Source organism: Scyliorhinus torazame, chromosome 17 (genome assembly GCF_047496885.1).
Source record: "Scyliorhinus torazame isolate Kashiwa2021f chromosome 17, sScyTor2.1, whole genome shotgun sequence".
Taxonomy (NCBI): domain Eukaryota; kingdom Metazoa; phylum Chordata; class Chondrichthyes; order Carcharhiniformes; family Scyliorhinidae; genus Scyliorhinus; species Scyliorhinus torazame.
The window spans coordinates 167,654,302-167,680,634 of record NC_092723.1 but is presented as its reverse complement, the minus strand read 5'-3'; the positions used below and the strand labels follow the sequence as shown (position 1 = coordinate 167,680,634).

The window sequence follows — 26,333 nt, the reverse complement described above, 5'->3', positions numbered from 1 at the left end:
CGGATCGGTGGGCCCCGATCGCGGGCCAGGCCACCGTGGGGGCACTCCCCGGGGCCAGATTGCCCCGCGCCCCCCCAGGACCCCAGAGCCCGTCCGCGCCGCCTTGTCCCGCCGGTAAGGTAGGTGGTTTAATCCATGCCGGCGGGACAGGCATTCCAGCAGCAGGTCTTTGGCGCATCCGGGCCGGAGAATAGCGGGGGGGGGGGGCGGGGGGCCGCCAACCGGGGCGATTCCCGCCCCGCCGAATCTCCGGTGCCGGAGAATTCGGCAACCGGCGGGGGCGGGATTCACGCCAGCCCCCGGCGATTCTCCGACCCGGCGGGGGGTCGGAGAATCTCGTCCCTGATGTTTCATCTTGCTTTCAGCATAATCTGCTTTTGTTATCTTCAACTCTTTCCAAAAACCTGTCCAGGCACAGGACGACACGTAGAACGAATACTCCTGAAGGACGGGAACAACACATCCAGTAGAAATGGCAGCACGATTTCAGACTGTAAATAGTACGGGTGCAGCTTAACCTGCCTTAACGGCTCTTCTAGGCCTCTCAGATTTACAGGCTGCATGTCCTGGACTAAGAGAAGGCCTCAGGCCCATTATATATTTAGCACATGGATTATTCCGTCAAACACAGCCCCCACAGTATACACTGACAGGATCAAAAGTCATCGAAGTTTCTTCCAAAGGTGTCTAAATTTGTACTTTCTTTGATTTCCCTGAAGGTTCTGGAGCAGCATCCTGATGGGAGGTGGAAAGGATGTATCCATGACAACAGAACCGGCAACGACAGAGTGGGATATTTCCCATCATCTATTGCGGAGGTGATTAGCAAGCGATCAGGTAAAACACAAATATTCCTCCTCACCTTTGTCACAGGAAACCTGAATAAATGCACTTCAAATTGCCAAACAAAAAATGTATTCAGGCAATCGAGTATTTTTTTTAAATGAACTGTTTTAATATTGGTTTCTTTGGTACCTGTTATGCATGAGGGAATCTGGTGCGTATTAACATTCATTATTTATTCACATCCAAAATGAGGAATCAAGCAATTGTAACGCCTCCAAGTGTATGATTTGGTAGCTATTCCTTCTAGAAAATAATTTTTCTTGCTATTGTCAGATTTTTATTCTGATGAACGTTAAATTGAGCCTGTTTTATTATTTTATTTATTTGCCAGGAAAACTAAATGTGTTCAAAACCATATATGTTTGCAGTCAGTTCATAAAATACATAGATTTACAAATGAAACTTCACAAAAGGAAGTATCTGCTGAGAGTTCAACAAGTATTATTTGTGCAATTTTGAACATCGGCTCAAGGCCGGACTTTACATTTCCTTGTTAATAATGATTGAGGTGCAAATAGCGAGTGAGGTCGGAGTGTTTGTGTAAACATAGTGCCTGAGGTCAGTGTCAGAAACAAACTGAGAGGTGTTCTATTAAATAACCGGGAGTGGGCGCATTGCCCTGAAATGGAGACTGATGATCGGTCATTGCTCCTATTTCTAGCTGGAGGTGGCATTGCTCGTGAATAGAACCAGTCCCGTAATGTGCAGGCAGGAAATGAGGCCAACATACAAAAGCAACACTAGCCTGGCTTTCTGATTCCGCTGAGTGTCTGGAAGTGATCAATGGGACGGTGGGAGAATGGTGCGCCCGGCATGGGACAAAGTCATGTCACAACCAAGAGCCTCCATGCTGCACCATCACCAACCCCTCACCCCATTTCCCAACCACATTGGCGAGTTAAATCAACAGTAAGTGTAGATGTTCCAATTGCTGGAGATCAGAACCAACCCTCCCTTGAGCCGATTTACAGGTATTTGATATTGTAAACCTTATTTCAATGTAATTAAAGAGCAGACTACCTATTAGCGCAAGGCTCTAGTGACAGATCTCCACTTCCAGATAGCAGGAAAATGGGCGAATCCCACAATGGAATTTCAGGGAGGTGCTGCTTGTACACACATTTCAAAATCTTCTTTTTCCATTCGGACAGTTACCTTTGGTTGGTTTGGAGAGCTATAGCCGTTTAAAATCACATCTCGGCGGAATGATTCAAGATTCCCATATGGTTCATCTCCCATTATTAATGAGGACTGTTTCTATCTGAACTCTGACCTACTGATGGATAGTTTAATGGATTCCGAGCCCGCGCTGGCTCTTTAGACGTGTGAAACAGAACGTGTTGAGAAACCTCAGCAGGCCTGGGTAGCATCTGTGGAGAGAGAAACAGAGTCAATGTTTTTCGAGTCCGGTATGACTCTTCTTTGAACCCTCTAGGCGTCCAGAGTCAAAGAAATCAGTCAGGTGCCCTAAAATGGAGATTGACGATTTCCCTTGCAACAGGGACTTGGAGTTCAATAAAACAATGAGCACAACGTAAGCTTCACATTCCCACTACCACAGATTGCCAGGGTTTATTTATGTCCCCAAATTGTTTGGTGCGAAGTGGTCATTTGATGCGGCTAATGGTTTCATTATCAAATATCTTAATGTTGAGTCGTTTTTGAGATGTGGGCAAGGCCAGTTTTCATTGCTCGTGAAACAGTGGGGAAGAGCTGCTTTCTTGAATGTAACTTGAGGCGGCTTGCTAGGCCGCTCTAGGGGACAGTTACGAGCCTGGAGTCAAACGTAGGCCAGGTCAGGAAAGGACAGCAGGTTTCCTTCCCTAAATGTGATTAAGAAGGTGAATGGAATTTTGTCCTTCATTGCTAGAGGGATGGAGTTTAAGACTAGGAAGCTGCAATTGTATAAGGTGTTAGTGAGGCCACACCTGGAGTATTGTGTTCAGTTTTGATTTCCTTACTTGAGAAAGGACGTACTGGCACTGGAGGGTGTGCAGAGGAGATTCACTAGGTTAATCCCAGAGTTGAAGGGGTTGGATTACGAGGAGAGGTTGAGTAGACTGGGACTATACTCGTTGGAATTTAGAAGGATGAGGGGGGATCTTCTAGAAACATATAAAATTATGAAGGGAATAGATGGGATTGATGCGGGCAGGTTGTTTCCACTGGCGGGTGAAAGCAGAACTAGGGGGCATAGCCTCAAAATAAGGGGAAGTAGATTTAGGACTGAATTTAGGAGGAATTTCTTCACCCAAGGGGTTGTGAATCTATGGAATTCCTTGCCCAGTGAAACAGTAGAGGCTCCTTCATTAAATGTTTTTAAGATAAAGATAGATAGTTTTTTGAAGAATAAAGGGATTAAGGGTTATGGTGTTCGGGCCGGAAAGTGGTGCCGAGTCCACAAAAGATCAGCCACGATCTCATTGAATGGCGGAGCAGGCTCGAGGGGCCAGATGGCCTACTCCTGCTCCTAGTTCTTATGTTCTTATGTTCTAAATGGCATTTGTGAACTGGTTGTGTTTTTAGAACTGTGGTATTTTCAAAGGATAGGCTTGCAGACAAAGTGCAAACAAACAAGAGCTTTATCGGAAAGGCGTTTTCTCACAGGCTGCTAGAATAGACTGATTGTCAGCCCGCCCAATCTGCTGATAAAGTCAATGGGACGTCACCTGGTTGAACTTTTAAAGTTACCCTTGTTCCAGCTAGGGACAAATGTGAATGCACAACAAGAACAATCTGACAAATTCATGGCCATTGTTTATTGATGCCAGCTTCTTATTTCCAAATTATTTAAACTGAGTTCTCAAACTGTCCAGGTGGAATTTGAACTCACAATGTCGGATTTTCGCAATCGAGGCCAGCAGCTCGAGTTGAGAAATTTCCAACTCAGCAAGCCGACCTCATTTTAAAGCGCCCCATTACACCCGATTTCTGCTCTGGAGTGTTAGTGTGGGGTACAATACAATTCTAGCTGGGAGGCAGATCATAGACAGCCACAATTGTGGGGGAGGAAGGGGGGTGCAGCAAAGCAAACCGGTTTGAAGGCCTGCATCGATTCTCTGGGACTTCATCCCAATTTTCAGGAAGCTAGCCCCCTAGCCCTCATTCCTCCAATCCCTGCATTCCCCTACACACTCCCCATGCCCCCTCCATGCAAACTAATACATTTCCTGCCACCTCATACCATCTATGCCATCTCGATAGTCACTTGCCCAGTATTAATTATGGGCAGAGCTCAGGAGCCATGTGTGGATGGAAATAATTAAACTTCTAACAATCTAACAAACCTCTCATTCATACAGTGGAAAAGCTCCTTAATGAAACCCATTCAAAGATTTTAAATCCTCTCAAGTGTTCAATCTGTTATAAAAACAAACAAAAGCATATCCACGTATAACACCAAAGACAGCTAAGTCTTTAATAGCCTTTTTAAACTATCAATCAAAATGTGAACTCAGCAACCCTTGCTAAAATAAGTGCTTTAGGAGTGTTTAAAACTTAGCCAAGCATGCACAATGAATGGTCCTTGGAAAATGGTAACAAAGAACTCTATTGAAACTACAGGAATAGATAGCAATGGTTTCTTCTCACCTACGCCAGATGGCCTGTCAATCAAAGCAGTCCTACAACCGGTGTAATTTAATTCTAACTGACAAATTCAGCCTGCATTGTAGTTTTAAAGGGCTGTGAGGCCATGGGATTGATTGAAAATTTCAGAACCTGAATTGACATATTTGTGTAAAAGGAATTCAGGGTCATGTAACAAATGGAGTCAAGACACAAATCAGCCTTGATTTTATTGAATGATGGAACAGGCCTAGGGATTGGGAGTGTGGGTGGCGGAGGCCTAAATGACATCCTCCTATTCTTATGTTCCCACATAAGCAAAATAGTCAGGATCTTATATGGCACTGTAACTCCCTCCGTGATAGCCAATCTGGTGCTATATAGGGTCACGGATGATTTTATTTTTTCTGAATGTACTAAGATACCTATTGCATACCAATGCCGGCCTCAAAGATTAAGACGCGAAGGTATCAATATGTACTAACCAGCACATTTGTCGTACGAACACATCGTCATTCTGGGACATGGTAACAGTTAAAAGGTGTTAACTATTGTTTGCTTACTACATTTTAAGTTTGAGAATTTTTTTTGCTGTTGCTTCCTATATTTTGCCTTTTCTTTTTCATTTTTTTGTTTCAACATTTTAGGTTCTTGGGATGCAGTTGTTTATGCACACAATTCTCAGCAATATCACAAGATACAGCTCACGGCCTATGGCGCGACAATAGTCAATGGTGACTCCACTCATCACTTTAATTCCCTGTCACCACCCCCTCCACCTCCACCTTTCCATCATCAGCCACTTTTCAGTTCCTTTGGTTATCACAGAGCCAATAGCAGTATAGAAGAATTACCTCACGGACAAGGTAGTCTATTAAACGTTTCTTTCTTTTATTTTGCACCAGGGTTTCCCAAAAGGTCATCTCAATAAGGTGCCTCACAATTTTCCTTTTGGAAACCAATCTGCTAAATACTAAAACGAGACAATATGTTGCTTTACCTCCCCCCATCGTCCTCACGCCTTCGACTTTATTGGTTACTTCTGGGAAACCTTGCGTTAGTCTTATAAGAAACCAATGTGCCTTAATATTTATGTCTTTAATTTTCAAGTTTCTTTGTTTTGCTGAAGGGTGACTCATTTTAAAAGGGCTGACAGGGCCGTGTACTAGAGAGTTACGGTTTTATTTAGGCAACCTCATCATATCAATAAAGAAATTGAGGTGAGGAAACTTTTTTTTTACACCTCAAGCTGGTATGATCTGGAGTGCACTGACAGAAACACTTGAGAGGAAAAAGCAATTGCAAGGTTGCGGTGAAAATGCAGGGTGAATGAGGGCATTTGGAAAGTTCTTTCAAAGAGCCAACACAGGCACGATGGGCCAGAAGGCCTCCTTCTGTGCTGCAAGACGCCATGATTCCATGAAAATGTGTCCAAGCGCTTCACGCAACAATGCAAAACCGGTGGTTCCACCTAATTTATATCTCTCGCAGCTTTTATCTCCATTTTGATGTCAACAGGAATACAGATTTGGATTGGATTGGGTTTGTTTATTGTCACATGTGCCAATATGTGAAAAGTACTTTTCTGTGAGCAGCTCAAACAGATCATTAAGTACATGAAAATGAAATAAAAGAAAAAGAAAATACATAATAGGGCAACACAAGGTACACAATGTAAATACATAGACACTGGCATTGGGTGAAGCATACAGGAGTATAGTATTAATCAGGTCAGCCCATAAGTGAGTCGTTTAGCAGTCTGGTAGCAGCAGGGAAGAAGCTGTTTTTGAATCTGTTCGTGCGTGTTCTCAGACTTTTGTATCTCCTGCCCGATGTAAAGCAGACTATGCCAATTTGGTATCATCCATTTTTCCGCCAACTGCACAGGCTCAAAGTCAACCTTTGAAATAAAGGGGATTGCTACGGCAGGGAGCAAGCCTGGCAACTGGGATTTTGGGAGCGCTGGTTAGGGCCCCATCACATTTATTGTCACTCGGTAACAAATTTTGCCTGCAACGTTCACAGTCTCTTTGGGAAACCTCTTATTAGTATGAAGAGGGACTCCGCATGTTCCTGTGAAACAAATCAGATTGTGTACAAAGCTCACATCCAATAATGCTGAAGGAGACTTTGCCCTTCATTTTTAAAAATTATAATGAGAAATGAAATGAGTTGAGGCAAATAGACATGGGGAAGTTCTTTCTGAAGAAGCTTTAGAGTTAAAGTATGGGGTGTGAATGGAAGCTAATGAAGTCTATTAAGAGCTAAAGGCAGTAAATAATATAATTATTTCAAATTTATAGGATAACTGGTAGGATAAACTTCCTTCTAAAAGTGAATGTGGGTCTATTTTCTCGGGAGCAAATTAATTTACACAAAGCAGAAATGGTCAGCTGCATTGACTGGCAGTACAGTGGCATTGTTCTACACCTCTTCAAGCAATAAAATAGTTACTTTCCTATTATGTATTTTCTTTTATTTCCTTTTCTTTTCATGTTCTTAATGATCTGTTGAGCTGCTCTCAGAAAAATACTTTTCACTGTACCTCGGTACATGTGACAATAAACAAATCCAAATCCGAAGTTACTGTGAAAATCCCCTAGGCGCCCCATTCTGACGCCTGTTCGGGTACACGGAGGGAGAATGCAGAATGTCCAATTCACCTAACGGCACGTCTTTCGGGACTTGTGGGAGGAAACCGGAGCACCCAGAGGAAACCCACGCAGACACAAGGAGAACATGCAGGCTCCGCACAGACAGTGACCCAAGCCAGGAATCGAACCTGGGACCCTGGCGCTATGAAGCAACAGTGCTAACCGCTGTGCTACCGTGCCGCCATAATGATATGAAATACATTGAGTAGAATTTCCTTTGATGTTTCAGTGAGTGGCTGAGTTTATTTTTATTTATTTATTCATGGAACTTGAGCATCGCTGGCAAGGCCAGCATTTATTGCCTATCCCTAATTGCCGCCTTCTTGAACTACTGCAGCCCGTTTGGTGTCGACCCAATCACAGTGCCGTTAGGGATGGAATTCCAGCATTTTGACCAAGCGACATTGAAGGAACAGTGATCTACTTCCATGTCATAATGGAGTGTCACTTAGAGAGGAACGTGGAGATGGCGGTGTTCTTGGGGATGCAACTTTCCTCAATGCCATTTGAAAAGGGAAGGGAAATCAGCCAAGCTTCTTGCTGTTGACCGTTGTTCAATGAACCCTGCTAGAATATGGAACCCAGAAGGTGGCAGAAACAGATTTCTTATGCGATGCCCATCAGCTCTTCAATACAGCTTAATGTCAGGGCGTATATATAGATAGTGGTCATTTAAGCAAGGTAGTAGAAGGCAACCAAAGGGAACAAATGCAGCAAGAGTCAACATCTTCATGAGAGGTGGAGGGAAGAAAGATTGGGAGGAAGATGAAGCAAAATGTAATGCTTAAAAGGAAAGGTACGTATAAATCGACTTTACTCATTTATAGATTATATTTAACCACTATACAAAGTATCTTTAGAGATCTGCTGCATATTTCATAGAAAGATTTTTAAGCTGCTATGCAAAGACAACTAACAGCAAGATTGAAATAGTTGGGTCGGTTGCTTGAGATTTTCCAAGCTTAGCTGAGAGATAGGCCCTTTCAGAGTGAAAGCACTTTTTCACACAAAAGACGAGTGGAAATCAGTAATTCCCTTCTCTCGAAAAGGCTGTGGATGATGGGGTTCCATCAAAATTTTCACAATTATGATCGATAGATTTTTGTTAGTCAAGGGATATAGAGGACAGGTAAGCAGATGTAGTTGAGAGACAGATCAGCCATATGATATGGTTGAACAGGCCTATGCATTTCCCCGAAGTTACTTGTGTGCCCATCTTGAAGACCTTTCGAAACCAGTCAATCATCACCTCCAAATAAAGGATGACTAAAGTGGCCGGACTCGTACTTTCTGCCGCTGAAATCAATAGTTCTATGCAGTCCTTCTGTAATGAAATCTCATTTGCAGCAATAGAATGTCACTATGGAGAGATGTGTTGAAGTATGAGACAGATGGTAATTTAGTGTGAGTCAGACAAAACAGACTTAAATCAATATTTCCAGAGCATAGAAACCTGTTACTGAACACAGATGGAGAAGAATGGGGAAGAGGTGGGTGATTGAAGACTGTCATTATATTGGCACTTTTATCCCAGTGGGCAGTGTATTTTTTACTGCACATTGATTAACTATCATAGCTAACATTTGGGCAGCACGGTAGCACAGTGGTTAACACTGTGGCTTTACAGCACCAGGATGCCAGGTTCAATTCCCGGCTGGGTCACTGTCTGTGCGGAGACAGCACGTTCTCCCTGTGTCTGCGTGGGTTTCCTCCGGGTGCTCCGGTTTCCTCCCACAGTCCAAAGATGTGAAAGCTAGGTGGATTGGCCATGCTAAATTGCCCTTAGTGTTCAAAAAAGGTTAGATGGGGTTATTGGGGAATAGGGTGGAAGTGAGGGCTTAAGTGGGTCAGTGCAGACTCGATGGGCCGAATGGCCTCCTTCTGCACTGTATATTCTATGTTCTATAACACTGGACATAGGAACATAAGGAGCACAGGGACAGGAGGAGGCCATTTAGCCCCTCAAACCTGTTCCTCCATTCAGTGGGATCATGGCTGACCTGTATTTCCATCTTAATGCACTGAAGTCAGGCCTCAACAGAACTCCAAACCACAGTGTTGGGTGACCACCACCCCCCATCCCTGCCCTCAACCCATCATTAATAAACGCAGTCCCACGTCACTTGGGTCTGACACAGTTAACTCCAGTTAAATGTGTGGTCAGGTTTAAAAAGATGTCCAGACAAAGTAGCTCGCACTCACTTCATGAACTTAATAGAGAGGCTTGTTTTAATACTTTGAGAAAGTGGACACTCCTGGCCTGAGTCAAGATCAGTGGTCTGGGAGATGCACTGATATATGTATCTTCTAGGCATCAACAGTACAATTGGTGGCCCAGCAATATAATAGAGGCTTTCGCAAAGTACACCTCTCACTCTGCATCTTAATATCAATACCAGCAAAAGTACATGTATTGGTCAACTCCATGTACTTCCTCCCTTTCCGATCCCCTACCCTCCTGCTCATTTTTACTGGGAATCACATCATGGGCGGGATTCTCCCCTACCCGGCTGGGCAGGGGGTTCCGGCGTAATGGAATGGCGGGATCCGCTCCGGTGTCGGGCCGCCCCAAAGGCGCGGAGAGCCAAGCCTTCACCTTGAGGGGCTAGGCCCGCGCCAGAGTGGTTTGCGCTCCACCGGCTGGCGGGAAAGGCCTTTGGCGCCATGCCAGCCGGGGCCGAAAGGTCTACGCTGGACGACGCGGGTCGGCGCATGCGCGGGAGTGCCAGCAGCTGGTGACGTAATCCCCACGCATGCGCAGGGGAGGGGGTCTCTTCCGCCTCTGACATAGTGAAGGCGTAAGAAAAAGAGTGCCCCCACGGCACAGGCCTGTCCGCGGATCGGTGGGCCCCAATCGCGGGCCAGGCCACTGTGGGGGCACCCCCCCGGGGCCAGATCGCCCCGCGCTCCCCCCCCCCCATTCCCCAGGACCCCGGAGCCTGCCTGCACTGCCTTGTCCCGCCGTTCAAAAGGTGGCTTAATCCATGCTGGCGGGACAGGCATTCCAGCAGCGGGACTTCGGCCCATCGCGGGCCGGAGAATCGGCGGGGGTGGGCCCGCCGACCGGCGCGGTGCGATTCCCGCCCCTGCCGAATCTCTGGTGGCGGAGACTTCGGGACACGGCTGGGGCGGGAGGTCGGAGAATCCCGCCCCATGTTTCCAACTAATTGAATGATGGAAGAAGCAGATGCATTTTAAGCCCTATGATGCATCAGGAAACATTTCTTCTTAATAAGCGACAAGCCAATGCACTTTGGCATTGCCTTGAACGAATCATAGAATAAGAAACCATTCAGCCCATTGTGCATCAAAAGAGCTACCCAATTCGTTTCACTCCCCCTGCTCTTTCTCCAAAGCCCTTCAAGCATTTCCCCTTTGATTATTTATCCGATTCCCCTTTGCAAACTTATTACTGAATCTGCTTCCTTTTCAAGCAGCACGTTTTAGATCATAAGGTCTGCTGCGGAAATACTCTTTTCCTTACGTTGTCTCTGACCCTTTTGACAAGCACCTTAAATCTGTGCCATTTGGTTACTGGCCTTCCTGCCAGTATTCTTCCCTATTTACTCCATCCGAGGGCAGCATACTGGTTAGCGCTGCTGCCTCACAGCTCCAGAGACATGGGTTCAATTCCAGCCTCAGGTGACTGTCTGTGTGGCGTTTGCACTTTCTCCCCCCTATCTGCGTGGGTTTCCTCCGGGTGCTCCGGTTTCCTCCCACAGTCCAAAGACATGCAGGTTAGGTGGATTGGCCATGCAAAATTGCCCCTAAGAGTCCATGTTAGGTTAGGTGGGGTTATCGGGGTACGGGGTTAGGGTGGGCTTAAGTAGGGTGCTCTTTCCAAGGGCCGGTGCAGACTTGATGGGTCGAATGGCCTCCTCCTGCACTGTAGGGATTCTATGAAAAATCTTCATAGGTTTGAACACCTCCGTTAAGCTGCTTCTTAGCCCTCTGTGCTCAGAGGAGCACAACGCCTGCATCTGCAGCCTCTCTGCTTTATTAATCCAATAAAAAGCCAGTTGCACTTTCCATAGTTTGACGCGACAGTAGGTAGCAGTGGGGGGGAGACAAGTTTTTTTTGTTCATTGAAACCGGCAAATGCGATTATTAGCATCATCGCGCCTTGGCAAATATTACACGGTGTAATTAACAGTCGACAAAGCTCCGAAATATAAAGTATGGAGCCCCCCCTACCCCCTCCTCCAGTAGCTAACCTACAGCAGAAAGCAGCACATACTGCATTTCAATTAGATGTTTAAAAAAAACCTCCCCTAGTGCGTGAATTTGAAATGAATAATCTATGTTCTAATGGTCCTCGATGTAACTGGTTTTCCTCAACAGATGTTAAATTATAATCTCGCTGCCCAGATGCGCAGGCTCACTTGAAGGGGGTGATACCCTGTGATTTCTGGGTTGCTTTTGTTGGAAGGTAGCTCATTAAATCTCTGAACATCCTTTTAAAATTTGTGAACATGCTTTGCAAAGCTGCAGCTGTAAATACTGAAACTAAGGATGTGCGCGCTTTTTATCCCCCTGTGCTGGAATACAGATCGTCACGTTCACAACGAAGGCCGCTTTCTCTTTGGCTGAACTGCTTCTGTTGGCTTGTTTGGATCCCGCTTCGGTTTAATGTTAGCTCTCGGGTGCCCTTTTGGGGGGGGGGGGGGGGGGGTACCTGCCTGTGTCCGGTGGTATAGGAGGGTCAGGATAGGCGGCAATGGTCAGCTGAAGCTTTAGCTTCCACAGCAGTATGAGTGTTGTGGTTTCTTCCCTCTGAAAACATTGGAAAATCACCTCAGGAGTCGGGTCATACACGGGCCAATTTAGAGGTAGCAAACACTGTGCTTTCTGGTAAAAGATTCACTTCCAAGTCAGCGTGTGTCCGACAGAATTGCAGTTGCCAGCTGGAACACAGTGCTACAGTTTACGCATGTAAAGTGCAAGAATGCTGTCTCTCTGTAGAGGGAATGGACAAAGGGAACAGCGGAAAGCCAAGCTCCTCGGAAATAAAAACACAATTCTGCGGACTCCTGGAAATCTGAAATTAAAACCGAAAATGTTGGATAAACTCAGCAGGTCTGGCGGAGAGCCTTTTCTGTCTTTATTTGAAGTTCCTCTGATCTGTTTTTGATCTTCAGGGTTTTTAAACCTTATCCCTCGGTGGGTTTTGTTTTCCAAGTTGCATTCGACGACCTCTAAAGTTCAAAATTCAAACGCCATAATGTCAGCTGCCGCTCAGCAGACGGCACTCTCTATATTGACTCTATATTGCAGCATTCAGCGTTCCCAGTCCCACTCCCGGGGTTTGGGCGCCAAATGTAGGCTGATGCTCCGGTGCCAGTGGCCACCGCGCTGAATACACTTCAAAAATACACTTCACTGACTGCAGAGGACTTTGCGAAGTCCTGAGTTCATGAAAGGAGCTATATAAATGCAAGCCTTTATTTACTTTTATTTATTAAATAGTTAACGTCATATGGGCATATCAAATGTAGCTTCTCTCTGGTGTATTAGGACAGTGACTTTGATGGTACCATAACAGCTGTGCAGTGCTCCTTGGCCTACTCTCAGGAGGGGTTTTGAAAGGCACAATACTTTGTATGATAGTGGCTGTCCACCTCTGACTGATATTAGTGTAGGTGGAGATGAATGGATTAATACAGTACAGACACAGTTGGAACAAGTAATTGAATTCCAAGAGCTATGAAACTAGAGTTGCTAAACAATCACGCATTCCTGACCTACTTGCAAGGCCTCAGATATGAACCCACTGAATTGTACTGTAACATCATTGCAATGAAGTAAAATGAAGCAGAACTGCATTTATTTTCTAATCCAGGGAAAAAAACTATAAATGTTCTATTGGTCCCTGTTTTTAAGCTGCGCTGAAAAGGAATATCACAGTGCTTAAACAGACAACTGTGCGTCCATTTCCCCAGCTGAGCGAGCAACCTTTATTCCAATCACCCAGGTGATCTGATGACCTAGTAGCCGATTCTCCAGCTGATCTTTATGTCCTGTTGGCTTTGACCCCATTTCCTGGATGACCTACTACCCTTGTGCTCATGCCCCCTGATGATCGAGTAGTTGTCTACCCATTTTCCCCAAGATCTTGATCCAGTGGTTCTTTCTGACTTTTCCTAGCAATATAATACAATGTGCCCATTGACCAGGCAATCGTTTGACTACATAGAAGCAATACAAAAATGAAAGTGAAGAGGGGCTGGGTTGTGTAAAATATTGTGCACAGTAACTGACTAACCTTCAAGGCTGCTTGTATTCCTGTGTCAAGTATTCCTCCTCCTCATCTGTAATCTGTCTGCTCTCTGTGTCTCTGTGTGTTTTGAAGGATGTTTCTGCTTTTCTAGCTTGGAGCACACATACCGTCTCTTTTCTAGGAGCCTGATAACCTCCCAACACTGAGCTCAGCCCTGTTCAGTCACATAGGTTACAGTGCCAGACATGCTTATGAGAACAATGTACCTTCACTGGAGAGAGTGAGAGGAAAAAAGGCCCATTTGTAGACTAGGCCACAGGTGCACATAGCTCACTGTGGCAGGGTGTGTATTCACCGGGAGCAGTGAAATGGAGGGCTGAGGAAAGACGAGGCCCACCATCATCAAAACAGAGTAGATCATCAAGCCAAAAGGCCCATAAAAAAACAGGACTTGACGAGCATAAAAACAGGATAGAAATAAAGCGGTGGGAATAATCATTCACTAGGCTTAACTATAATACTGTGGGGAAATGGCCTTGATCATGAATGATCAAGATTATTGGTAATTTTAATCTGCTACATTAGTTCTCTTTGCTCCTTTTTGCTAAATTCTACGACTTAAAGTTAGACATGCGGTGGGCTGCTGGGTTTCAAGTCAAATCAATCCCTTTCCACTCTGCCATGACCAAGATTTAGAAGGAAAATGCGAGAGCCTTATTGCTGTTAAGACATCAACATTTGATCTGGAATGTGAAAAGGGATGGTGGAGGGAAAAAGAGGAAAATAAAAGCACATTCAAAATGTGACTGACATTCCCGCAGGTTCTCGAGGTTCTGAGTCAAGTCCTTCCCATCTGTCTCCAGTGCAACCAATCACGACCACGCCTGAGGAGATCTGGGTGCTACGGAAACCATTTGCAGGTAGATTCCGTGAAAATGTCTCCAACCACATTTCATTTCAGCTTCAAAAATGAATTCTGATTGACTCGATATAACCCCTATTGCACCCTAGCCCAAGGCACAGCACTGTTGGCCCCACAAAGTCTTCACGATGCCTTGGCCAGTACTCATCCCTCACCCAACACCTGAAAGAACAGATTATCTGGTCATTGTCACATTGCTGTTTATGGGAGCTTGCTGTGCACAAATTGGCTGCCGCGTTTCCTATTACAAAACAGGAACTTCATCGTGGTTGCAAAGCCATTTGGAACATCTTGAGATTGTGACAGGCGCTAAATAAATGCAAGTCTTTCCTTTTATTGGTTTGGCACTTTGTTGGCCAGTTTCCTGGTGGTCACCTAATTTTCTGGTCACCAAGCGTATCTCGCCTTGTCTGTTCAATTCCAGCATCCAGTTTGCCAAATTCTCCTCAGCAAATAACGCAGGTTACATTATTGCCCTGTTATGTCCTGGAACATTCACGCCCATACCACACTGCCCTAAAAGGATCAGGTGAAGTCCACATCCTGGCCTGGAATCTGCAATGGGAACCCTGGAGCCAGCAGGAACTGGTTCAATTCAATTTGGTGCTGCAACTAGTCAGCACGTGGCTCGCTCATCTGCCAAATCAACCCAATCAAGCTAGGCCGTACATGAGTATGCCGTTGAACCAAAAAGTTTGATGCTCATTGTGTTCCCTGGTAGATGTGTCTCGGAACTAAAGTCAGCCTGCTCCAGTTTGCCTCATTATGTTGATGTCAGCGTTAAACCTTGCATGCATCGTGGTGTCAAATGTAATGTAACTTGCTGTTGTTGAATCAGTGTTTTAGGACTCATAGCAAAAGCCCTGCTGGAGTTGGATTCCACCTGGGGGAGTGGAACTAATTGGATAGCTCTTTCAGAGCCAGGACAAAAAATAATGGGCCAAATGACCTCCTCCTGTGCTGTATCATTCTACGGAGTTGGATTTTAGTTTGAAATATTTGGCCAAGCGATTGTCACGTTTTCACAAAACTGTTGCCAAGTCAGGTTGCTGCCAGGTATGGGTGTGAAAAACAGAAATATTTTCAACAAAATTTGAATTTAATTAAGACATCGAGCCAGACACTTGTAAGCTATATGATGTTCTTTAAAACAGCAGATTCACATGCAGCTACAGAGAGAAACTACCAGAGGAAAAAAATCACGGTTAAGTACCGTAATTGTAGAAAAAGAGCAGAAGCAATAAAAGTCCCTCCCATCTCTTGAGGCGTCAAGACTTTTGCACAGCAGTGTCAAATGTTTCCGTTCTTTGTCATGTGTCCTCTTGTCACCTACCTAAGAGCCAAACCGGACAGAAAATTCTGCGGATTAACGTATTCTAAATTCAAAATTGAATGATAGGTTAATGGAGTCACGTGACCTCCGTTTCAGCAAAACGAACAATTCATTACCCGGATCGTCTACGTGTAACAGGATTAAGACAGGAATCAGTTCAAAATGAGAGGGCCAGTTTTCTTTGCCTCGCTGCGCATGGTAGCATCATGCTGATAGTGGCTCAGCATTTTACCGCCCATTTTTACAGAACCTTGCTGCTGCCATTTTTCTGGTGTCTTGATGGGAGCCATTGAATAGCATGTAAGGACGTAGTGTCACTCATTAATCCATGTTGAAACAGCGTGCTGGGATGTCATTATGACCCTGACAGGCAACCCTTTCATCAGTGTCCTTTTTGGTGGGTGCTTTGATACAGGCAGTCCAGAGACCTCTGGAAACCCTGAGCAGCCTGACTGATGCCCAGTTAATGGAACCCACCAGACGCTTCCAAAGAAAATGGCACTGTTAAACGAAAGTCAACCAGCTACTGCTTGACGCTCCATGGACACTGCCCTCCCCCCCATGATGACACAACCAGATTTTCTGCCCCCCCCCTGATCAGTGAGCATCTCACTGACAGAATGGTAATGGGACCCCCCCCACCCCCCCCCCCCAAGAGGAGGGAAAGAACTATTTTTCCATCCGACCTACGCCTGCCCTGAAAATGCTTGGGTTGTGAATTGAGAACTGTGCTCATCAGCGATAGGCACCGGCGCTGAATCCAAACCATGTCATTTTAGTCATGATGTGTTTTCAGATCGACATGAGCTCCCTCTGCCATCTGATTAGTGATAGTACCCAGATTCTTTTGCAATCTCCGTTCGCTGCGATTTCAAACCAAGCACAGTCTTTGCAGCTCCGAGGAGATGGATCTTACCAACGGCCCATAAATTAGCCTGTGCTTCACGCTCTGGGGGTGTGAAAGAAATAAAAGCACTTACAAATGTACTGCACAGGCCCATTATTCAATATTGTCCTCCTGCGCATGAATTTTTTGGAAAATCTGTTTACATTCCTCAGTAATGCCTGAATTCAAAACTAATGCACAGAGGGTAATATCCGTGTTAGAGATTTATTTGGTTGAAATTTAATATAGAAAATAAAAAATACACTGGACTGTTAATTCTATAATTGCTCCTGGTACTATAGATTTACTCACAGCTATACAATTTATTAGAATCAACAACAACAACTTGCATCTATATAGCACTTTTAATATAATAAAATGCCCTGAGGAATTGGCAGGAGCGCTATAAAGAAATATCTGACAGTGAGCCACATAAGGGAATATTAAAGCAGGTGATCAAATGCTGGTGAGTGTAGCCTTTAAAGAGTGTCTGAGAGGAGGTGAGGGAGATGGAGAAGGTGGAGAGGTTTAGGGAGGGAATTCCAGAGCTTAGGATCTTGGCGGCTAAAGGCAAGGCCGCTGATGGTGAAGGAGTCAAAACCACGGCTGTTCAGGGGGGCAGGATTGGAGGAGCACAGACATTTTGGCGATTTATGAGACTGGAGGAGATTATGGAGTCAGGGAGAGGTGATGCCACTGAGCGATTCGAAAACAAGGGTGAGAATTTTAAACGGAAGCATTGCTTAACCGGGAGTCAACGTCGATCAGCAAACGGAGAGGGGCGATTGGGGAATGAGTAGCAGAGTTTTGAATGAATTCAAGGGAGGTTAAGACCAGGACTGGGTCCCTGCAGTTTTTTTAATTGTTCAAATATTCCACAGTTTTTTTGGGGGAAAAAATCTGGTCCGTTCAAACATGCAGACGTGTAAAGTGGTTAATTCAATTCATTTTGAGGCGAGCTGCTAAACACAACACAGAAAATGTACTGAGTAGACTTTACTTTTTGCACACACGAGCACTCAGAGGCTTTGTGACTGGATCCCATTACTTACACACAAAATACCCGTCGAAACCATCCCATGAAAGGGGATATATGTGCGAAAGATCTTTGGCTCAGTGTTTGAATTGTACTGACAAGGTGTGAATGTAACAACTCCAGTCTGCACGCTTTTTCGCTCCTTATTAATTCTTCACAGAAAGCCGCCCCGTTTTAATTACTGAGGCAATGTCTGGCAAGTTGATCATTTTTGGTTTCATTCTACGGGAGAGTATTTGGAAGCAATTTCACACAGTAGCAGATGAGGCAGTCAGGATACAGCTGTCGCACCTAACAGCATACACAGGCCCTGGCCCCAGGAACAGGGGAATGCTGTAGGCCCACCATTGTGTCTCCACGACAAAATAGGGAGCTGGTTCTTTGCTTTCTGTAATAAGGGGCTGGTTTAGCACAGGGCTAAATCACTGGCTTTGAAAGCAGACCAAGGCAGGCCAGCAGCACGATTCAATTCCCGTACCAGCCTCCCCGAACAGGCGCCAGAATGTGGCGACTAGGGTCTTTTCACAGTAACTTCATTTGAAGCCTACTTGTGACAATAAGCGATTTTCCTTTCATTTCGTTTCATATGGTTTCCAACTCTGGTTGGCTTCATTCTGGAGGGGTCTCACCACAAGGTGATCTCGCCTCTAAGGATCCTGACCCCACCCTCCAACCATTGGTCACCTGGCATGTATGTCTATGTCTCACACCTCCTTCCTGCACCAATTGGGACATGATAGAACTCTCCCCGACCCAAGTGGATGATTCTTGTCAGTCAAGCAGCCTTTCATCTTTTCCATTTGTCTAGTTAACATTCGTCCGACTAATAAACAGCCGCGTAAATGTAAAAAAGGTGAAGAAGAGCATTTTTGTCCCGTGCTCTTGTTATTTTTCTCCTGGGCTGCTCCCTGCAGTGTGCTGGAGGATCATTCTGGGAGACTCCAGGGCGGTTGGCAACTCTAGTCTCCCTATGAAAGCAGAGGTGAGAACAGATACAGAGGGCTGGCTGGTTCGCTCTCCAGCCTGAATCTACAGGTCATGTGCTGACATCTTCCTCAGAACAAGATTCAGTGCCAAACACACAGCCCATGGGCATTGCTAGGAAGGCCGACTTCTACTGCCTATCCTTAGTTGCTTTAAACTGCACCACCACTGCGGAAGGCTATTAGGGGAGATGGTGCTGTAGTGGTAATGTCGCTGGACTGGCAATCCAGATGCTTTGGGAACACTGGTTCAAATCCCACCTTGCAGCTGACGGCGTTAATAGTTTTAAATCAATTAATAGTTTGAAAGAAATTGGAATTGAAAGTTAGTTTTGGCAATGAAGCTTTAACAAAAGAAAAACATCCTGCCCACTAATGTCCTCTGGGGAAGGAAATCTGCCATCTTTACCTGGTCTGGCCTACGTGTAACTCCAGACCCACAGCAATGTGGTTGACTCTGAAATGGCTGAGCAAGGAACTCAGTTCAAGGGCAATTATTGCTGACCTTGCCAGCGATACCCCCCCCCCCCCCATAAAAAAATAAAAGAAATGCCAGGATTGAAGTCACCTCAGAATCATGCTGGCACAGGAGACCATTTGGCCCATCGTGCCTGCACCAGCTCTCCAAACGAGCGTTCCGCTCTAGACCATAATGTGTAAGGACTGGAATCTCCCTTCTGTCAAAGCACATTGGTGAACCAGTTGGGTTTATTTTTTGGCAATCATCCAACAGGGTCAAGCTGGTACTCTTGCTGGTACCAGCTTTTCCCTTTAGAAACTGAATTCGAATTCTCAGCTTGTCAGGGTGGGATTTGGAATCCTCTGGATTACCTGGCCAACAACATGGCCATTGCATTGCATTATAGAATCATAGAATTTACAGTACAGAAGGAGGTCATTCGGCCCATTGAGTCTGCACCAGCCCTTAGAAAGAGCATCCTACTTTTTAAAAATAAATTTAGTGTACCCAATTAATTTTTTTTCCAATTAAGGGGCAATTTAGCGTGGTCAATCCACCTAGCCTGCACATCTTTGGTTTGTGGGGACGAAACCCACGCAGACACGGGGAGAATGTGCAAACTCCACATGGACAGTGACCCAGAGCCGGGATCGAACCTGGGACCTCGGCGCCGTGAAAGAGCACCCTGCTTAAGTCCACACCTCCACCCTACCCGCATAACCCAGTAACCCAACCTAACCTTTTTGGACACTTAAAGGGCAATTTAGCGTGGCCAATCCACCTAACCTGCACAGGGAACCCACGCAGACATGGGGAGAAAGTGCAAATTCCACACAGTCACCCAAGGTCGGAATTGAACTTGGGTCCCTGGAGCTGTGAGGCAGCAGTGCTAACCACTGGGCTACCATGCCACCCCTTCAAGATTATCTTCCAAATTCAACAGTCTGTTTACTCTCCGATGTCACAGTGAGTTGTTCAGCAAGAATATGCTCTTAGGTGGGAATCTAAACAGTTATAGGGTTAGGGTAGCACAGTGTTTACGTTACTGGACCAGTAATCCAGAGACCTGGACTAGTGAACCACTGACATCCGTTCAACACCTCCATGGCAGCTTGGGAATTTAAATTCAGTTCATTAAATAAAATCTGGGATTAAAAAGCCAATATCAGAATGGGTGGCAATGCGGCAGATGCAAGTTAAGAAGAACAATGAATGAGCGATGATATAAATTATAGGATGATTGGCAGGCCGCAGACTGGTAATCGCTGGCCTGGGAATGAGGGGGTGGGGGTGGTTGGAAAGATTTACAACACCAAATTCTGCCCCCAAAAATGTTTTTCCACTGATAGGCCTGTTATGTTTCGGGCACTCACATTTGTCAATCAGCATCTTGATCCCGGCTATGATCTTTTTATTGCAGGTGGGGACCGCAGCAGTGCAGGGAGTACAGGAAGCTTGGCCAGTGCTCGGAGCTCCGGAAGTGGCCAAGGTGCTGGGGGAACCGCGGCAGCCTCGGGTTCCGAGGGGAGTAAGGTACTGCTCAAATCTCACTGGTGGTCTTACTTTCGTGGATAGGTTGCCCGCTACACCGTGGAGGATCAGAAGACCTGCAGGTTACGTGGAGCAATAGTTTAAGCTGTGGAGCAAGGAACCACAAGAAATAGGGGCAGGGATAGGCCATGTGTCCCGTTACGCCTACTCCGCCATTCAGTACAATCATAGCAGATCTTTTTTTTTCTTTTTGACTGATTTATTGTCACATGTCCCGAAGTACAGTGAAAAGTATTTTTCTGTGGCCGAGGGAACGTACACAGTACGTACGTAGTGGACAAAAAAAATAAATCAACAGAGTACATTGACAAATGGTACATCGACAAACAGTGATTGGTTAAAGTGTGGAACAAGAGGCTGTGGTATTATAAGTATTACGGTACCTGAGAGGCTGAAGTACCATTGGTAGAACCTGTATGCTTGCTATTGGCTAGAGTGTATAATAGCTCCGCCCTGATAGGCGGGGTATAAGAACTTGTGCCGTCCCAGCAGCCCTTATTGTTGGGGGAAACATCTAGCTTATTAAAGCCTTCAGTTGGACTACAGCCTCGTTTTAGTGGTCATTGATTGTGCATCAATTTAATAAGCTAGATTTTAAGAAGAAAGGATGGAGCTCCGAATCAAGCCGGAGTGTCTGCAACTTATCCCCCATGCGGCAAACTCAGCGGCGATCTTTAAGCACTGGCTGGCGTGTTTTAAAGGGTATCTCGGGATGGCCGAAAACGCACCCACGGGAGAGCAGAAACTGCACGTCCTGCACTCAAGGGTGAGCCCGGAGATCTACACCCTCTCAAGGAAGCGGAAGACTTCGATGCAGCAATCGAGCTGCTAAAAGGACACTATATTCGCCTGGTAAACCAGGTCTACGCCCGGCATCTGCTTGCAACAAGACAGCAAACCCCTGGGGAATCGTTGGAGGAATTCTACTGCGCACTCCTGGTGCTGGGCAGAAGCTGCGGCTGCCCGCAAGTTTCGGCGAGCAAACACACAAAACTCTTAGTCCGGGACGCTTTTGTGGCAGGTATGCTTTCATCACAAATCCGCCAGCGCCTGGCAGAGAAAGACACCCTGAGTCTTAGGGAGGCACGGGCCCTTGCAGGCTCCCTGGACGTGGCCTCCTGGAACGCCCGCGCCTACGTTCCCGACCCCGCGGCGGCCCCCTGGGCAGCGTGGAACCCCGCAGCTGCCGACCCAGAGACTTCCCCCATTCCCCTACAGGCCTGCGCTGCAAGGCGGCCTGGCAACCCCGAGGGGCCCCGCTGCTACTTTTGCGGGCAGGCCAAGCACCCCCGCCAGCCCTGTCCGGCCCGCGCATCCATCTGCAAGGATTGCGGCAAAAAGGGCCATTTCGTGGGGGTATGTCAGGCCCGTGCGGTGGCCGCGGTCTCCAGCGGCGAATCCGGACAGCCACCACAGACTTCTCCACAGGCCCCGTGTGGCCAGCGGTCGCCGCCATCTTGTTCCACGGACGCCACGCTTGAGGGATGGCCGCCGCCATTTTGTGCACCCCCAGCCATGTGCGACCAATGGGTGACGCCATCTTGGATGAACCCCCAGGACCCCAGCTCGGCCGACCACACACTGCCTGAACAGAATTCCCAACTACTGCGATTGGCCTCGGTGACTCTGGATCAGTCTCGAACTCGAACACTCTCAACCGCTACAACGACCGTTTTCATCAACGGGCACGAGACTTCCTGCTTAATTGACTCTGGGAGCACGGAGAGCTTCATACACCCCGACACGGTAAGGCGCTGTTCCCTCCTCATCCACCCTGTTAATCAAAAAATCTCACTGGCCTCCGGTTCCCACTCAGTGGAGATAAAGGGGTTTTGTTTAGCAAACCTCACAGTCCAAGGAAGGGAGTTCAAGAATTTCCGTCTCTACGTCCTTCCCCACCTCTGCGCGGCTACACTCCTGGGTTTAGACGTCCAGTGTAACCTGCAAAGTCTGACCTTCCAATTCGGCGGCCCTATACCCCCCCTTACTGTCTGCGGCCTCGCGACCCTTAAGGTTTACCCGCCTTCCCTGTTTGCGAACCTTACCCCGGATTGCAAGCCCGTCGCCACCAGGAGCAGATGCTACAGTGCCCAGGACCGGATCTTTATTAGGTCAGAGGTCCAAAGGCTACTGAGGGAAGGGGTCATTGAAGCCAGTAACAGCCCCTGGAGAGCACAAGTAGTGGTGGTAAAGACCGGGGAGAAGCATAGGATAGTCATCGACTACAGTCAGACCATCAACAGGTTTACGCAGCTGGACGCGTACCCTCTCCCCCGCATATCCGACCTGGTAAACAGGATCGCGCATTACAAGGTCTTCTCCACGGTGGATCTCAAGTCCACCTACCACCAGCCTCCCATCCGCACTAGTGACCGCAGATACACTGCCTCCGAGGCAGATGGGCGGCTCTATCACTTCTTAAGGGTTCCCTTCGGTGTCACCAATGGGGTCTCGGTCTTCCAGCGCGAGGTGGACCGAATGGTTGACCGGTACGGTTTACGGGCAACATTTCCGTATCTCGATAATGTCACCATCTGCGGCCACGACCAGCAGGGCCACGACACCAACCTCCGAAAATTTCTCCAGACTGCTAAAATCCTTAACCTAACATACAATAAGGATAAATGCGTGTTTCGCACCGACCGTCTAGCCATTCTCGGCCACATAGTGCGAAATGGAGTTATAGGCCCCGACCCTGAACGCATGCGCCCCCTTGTGGAATTCACCCTCCCTCACTGCTCTAAGGCCCTAAAACGCTGCCACGGGTTTTTCAGCTACTACGCCCAGTAGGTCCCCAACTACGCGGACAAGGCCCGTCCCGATCCAATCCACAGTTTTTCCCGTCGATAGAGGCCCGCCAGGCGTTCAGCCGCATCAAAGCAGACATTGCAAAGGCCACGATGCACGCCATCGACGAGTCCCTCCCCTTTCAGGTCGAGAGCGATGCGTCCGACGTAGCTCTGGCGGCAACACTCAACCAAGCGGGCAGACCTGTGGCCTTCGTCTCCCGTACCCTCCATGCTTCCGAAATCCGCCACTCCTCAGTCGAAAAGGAGGCCCAGGCCATAGTAGAAGCTGTGCGACATTGGAGGCATTACCTGGCCGGCAGGAGATTCACTCTCCTCACGGACCAACGGTTGGTGGCTTTCATGTTCGATAATGCACAGCGGGGCAAGATAAAAAACGACAAGATCTTGCGGTGGAGGATCGAACTCTCCACCTACAACTACGAGATCGTGTATCGTCCCGGGAAGCTAAATGAGCCGCCTGATTCCCTGATCCGCGGCACATGTGCCATTGCACAAGTGAACCGCCTCCGAGCCTTCCACGAGGACCTCTGCCACCTCTGTCACGCGCTTCTTCCATTTCGTCAAGACCCGCAACCTGCCCTACTCCATCGAGGAGGTCAGGACACCCACCAGGGACTGCCAAATCAGCGCGGAGTGCAAACCGCACTTCTAACGGCCAGAGAGAGCGCACCTGATAAAGGCTTCCCGTCCCTTTGAACGCCTCAGCATGGACTTCAAAGGCCCCCTTCCCTCCACCAACCGCAACACGTACTTCCTGAACGTGATTGACGAGTACTCCCGGTTCCCATTCGCCATCCCCTGCCCCGACATGACCGCCTCCACCGTCATCAAGGCCCTCCATAGCATCTTTGCACTGTTCGGGTTCCCCGCTTACATACACAGTGATAGGGGGTCCTCCTTTATGAGCGACGAACTGCATCAATTCCTGCTCAGCAAGGGCATCGCCTCGAGCAGGACGACCAGTTACAACCCCCGGGGTAACGGACAGGTAGAGAGGGAGAACGGAACGGTCTGGAAGACCATCCTACTGGCCCTGCAGTCCAGGAAACTCCCAGTCTCCCGCTGGCAAGAAGTCCTCCCGGATGCCCTCCACTCCATCCGGTCACTTCTTTGTACGACCACCAATCAGACACCTCACGAACATCTCCTTGACTTCCCTAGGAAGTCCTCCTCTGGGACCTCGCTCCCGACCAGGCTGGCAGCACCCGGACCCATCCTGCTCCGAAAACACGTGCGGGCGCACAAGTCGGACCCGTTGGTCGAAAGGGTCCATCTGCTCCATGCTAACCCCCAGTACGCCTACGTGGCGTACCCCGACGGCCGACAAGATACAGTCTCCCTACGGGACCTGGCGCCCGCTGGAACGCCACGCACATTCCAGCCACCAGTCCCACCCTCCCCTCCACCACAGCACTTTACAGGAGGCTCGGTCCTGCCGCCGACCCTGCCTAGGCCCCCCCCCGCCCACCGACGCCCCCCACAGGCGCTACCTCCCCCCCACCAGCGCCATCTAGGGGTGACGAATCTGCCATGGAGATTGAAGCCACACTCCCGGAGTCACAGACGCCCGAGCCTCCACCGGAGTCACCACCGAGGCTCCGATGATCACAGAGGACGACCAGGGCCCCCGATCGACTGATTGCTTCATTTTAATTGTAATCTGTAAATATAAACCATCAAATGTACATAGCTACCAGGCTTGTAAATAGTTACTAAACACTGTACGGAGGTATTACGGTACCTCCATAACTAATTACACCATGTTATGTTTTGTAGTTGCTGGCCACCACTCCCGTCGGACTTTTTTTTAACAGGGGGTGAATGTGGTATTATAGGTATTACGGTACCTGAGAGGCTGAAGTACCATTGGTAGACCTGTATGCTTGCTATTGGCTAGAGTGTATAATAGCTCCGCCCTGATAGGCAGGGTATAAGAACTCGTGCCATCCCAGCAGCCCTCATTCTGCACCTGAGCTGCTGGGGGAAACATCTAGCTTATTAAAGCCTTCAGTTGGACTACAACCTCGCTTTAGTGGTCATTGATCGTGCATCAGAGGCCAAACAAAGCAAATACATGAGCAAGAGCAGCATAGGGCGTCGTGAATATTGTTCTTACAGGGAACAGTTCTAGGCCTTTGACACCACTTTTCCACCTGTTCCCCGCTTACCTTTGTTCCCAAGAGACCAAAATCTGTCCATCTGCAGCTTTAAGTATGTTCAACAATGAAATATCCGCAACCCTCTGAGGATACAGAATTCCAAAGATTCATGAACGTTTGAGTGAAGTAATTTCTCCTCTTCTCTGTCCTAAATGATTGGTCCCTTATCCTGAGGCTGTGCCACATGTTTTAGACTCCTTGTCCAGTGGAAATAATCTCTCGCCGTTCACCCTATCATGTCCCTTCAGAATCATGTATCTTTCAATGAGATTGCCTCTCGTACTTCTAGGGTGCGATTCAACCGGAGAAAATCTATGTCCAGGTTTGGGCGCATTTGTCGGGGTGTTTCATGGCGGCTGCAGAGCCGAGGAACATCCCGCTATTCAGGGGCACTTTGTCATTTTGTTGGCCCCGGGGAGTTTCTCTCCGCAGAGGCTGCACTTGAGTCATTTCCTGCTGGCGAGCCCAGCGGGACAGGTCCCTCACCGATCAGGGCGCCGTTTTGCCTGGCTGCCCCAACCTTTCCCCCATCCCACAGTTCAGCTTCCCCCGCCCCCCGACATTTTCGGCCACCTTCCCCAACCTCGGGGGGGGCCCCGGGAAAACGCACTCATCGCCTCTCCACCTGGTAAGGCCCTCCTGGGCTCAATCCCTGGCAGTGCCAACATCGCACCTGGGAACCCGAGCACTGGCACCCTGGCAGGGTGGCACTGCCAGGTGCCAGGTTGGCAGTGCCAAGGTGCCCAGGTGCCAGAGGGACTGCCAGTGTGACACCCTGCCCTGTCCCCGACCACCCAGGGTCTCTAATGTCCTGGGACCCCCCCCCCCCCCACCAGGTGCTATTATGACTGGTCCACATTTGTGGAAACCAGTACTAAACGACGCCCTGGCGAGGTTTCCCAGTCACGG

The 26,333-nt window shown here is 47.8% G+C and overlaps 1 protein-coding gene across 9 annotated transcripts in view; it reads left to right on the top strand.

The window, feature by feature from the left end:
* caskin1 (CASK interacting protein 1) overlaps nt 1-26,333 on the top strand; it is a 733,094-nt gene that overhangs the window by 611,161 nt on the left and 95,600 nt on the right. For 5 of the 9 annotated variants that reach the window (XM_072481604.1, XM_072481602.1, XM_072481605.1 and 2 more), the window contains exons 10-13: nt 720-837; nt 5,061-5,279; nt 14,106-14,204; nt 20,325-20,437. In XM_072481604.1, coding sequence (XP_072337705.1) covers nt 720-837; nt 5,061-5,279; nt 14,106-14,204; nt 20,325-20,437 — 549 coding nt within the window. The remainder of the gene's footprint in view (nt 1-719; nt 838-5,060; nt 5,280-14,105; nt 14,205-20,324; nt 20,438-26,333) is intronic. The other 4 variants (XM_072481606.1, XM_072481610.1, XM_072481603.1 and 1 more) reach the window with 3 other exon arrangements.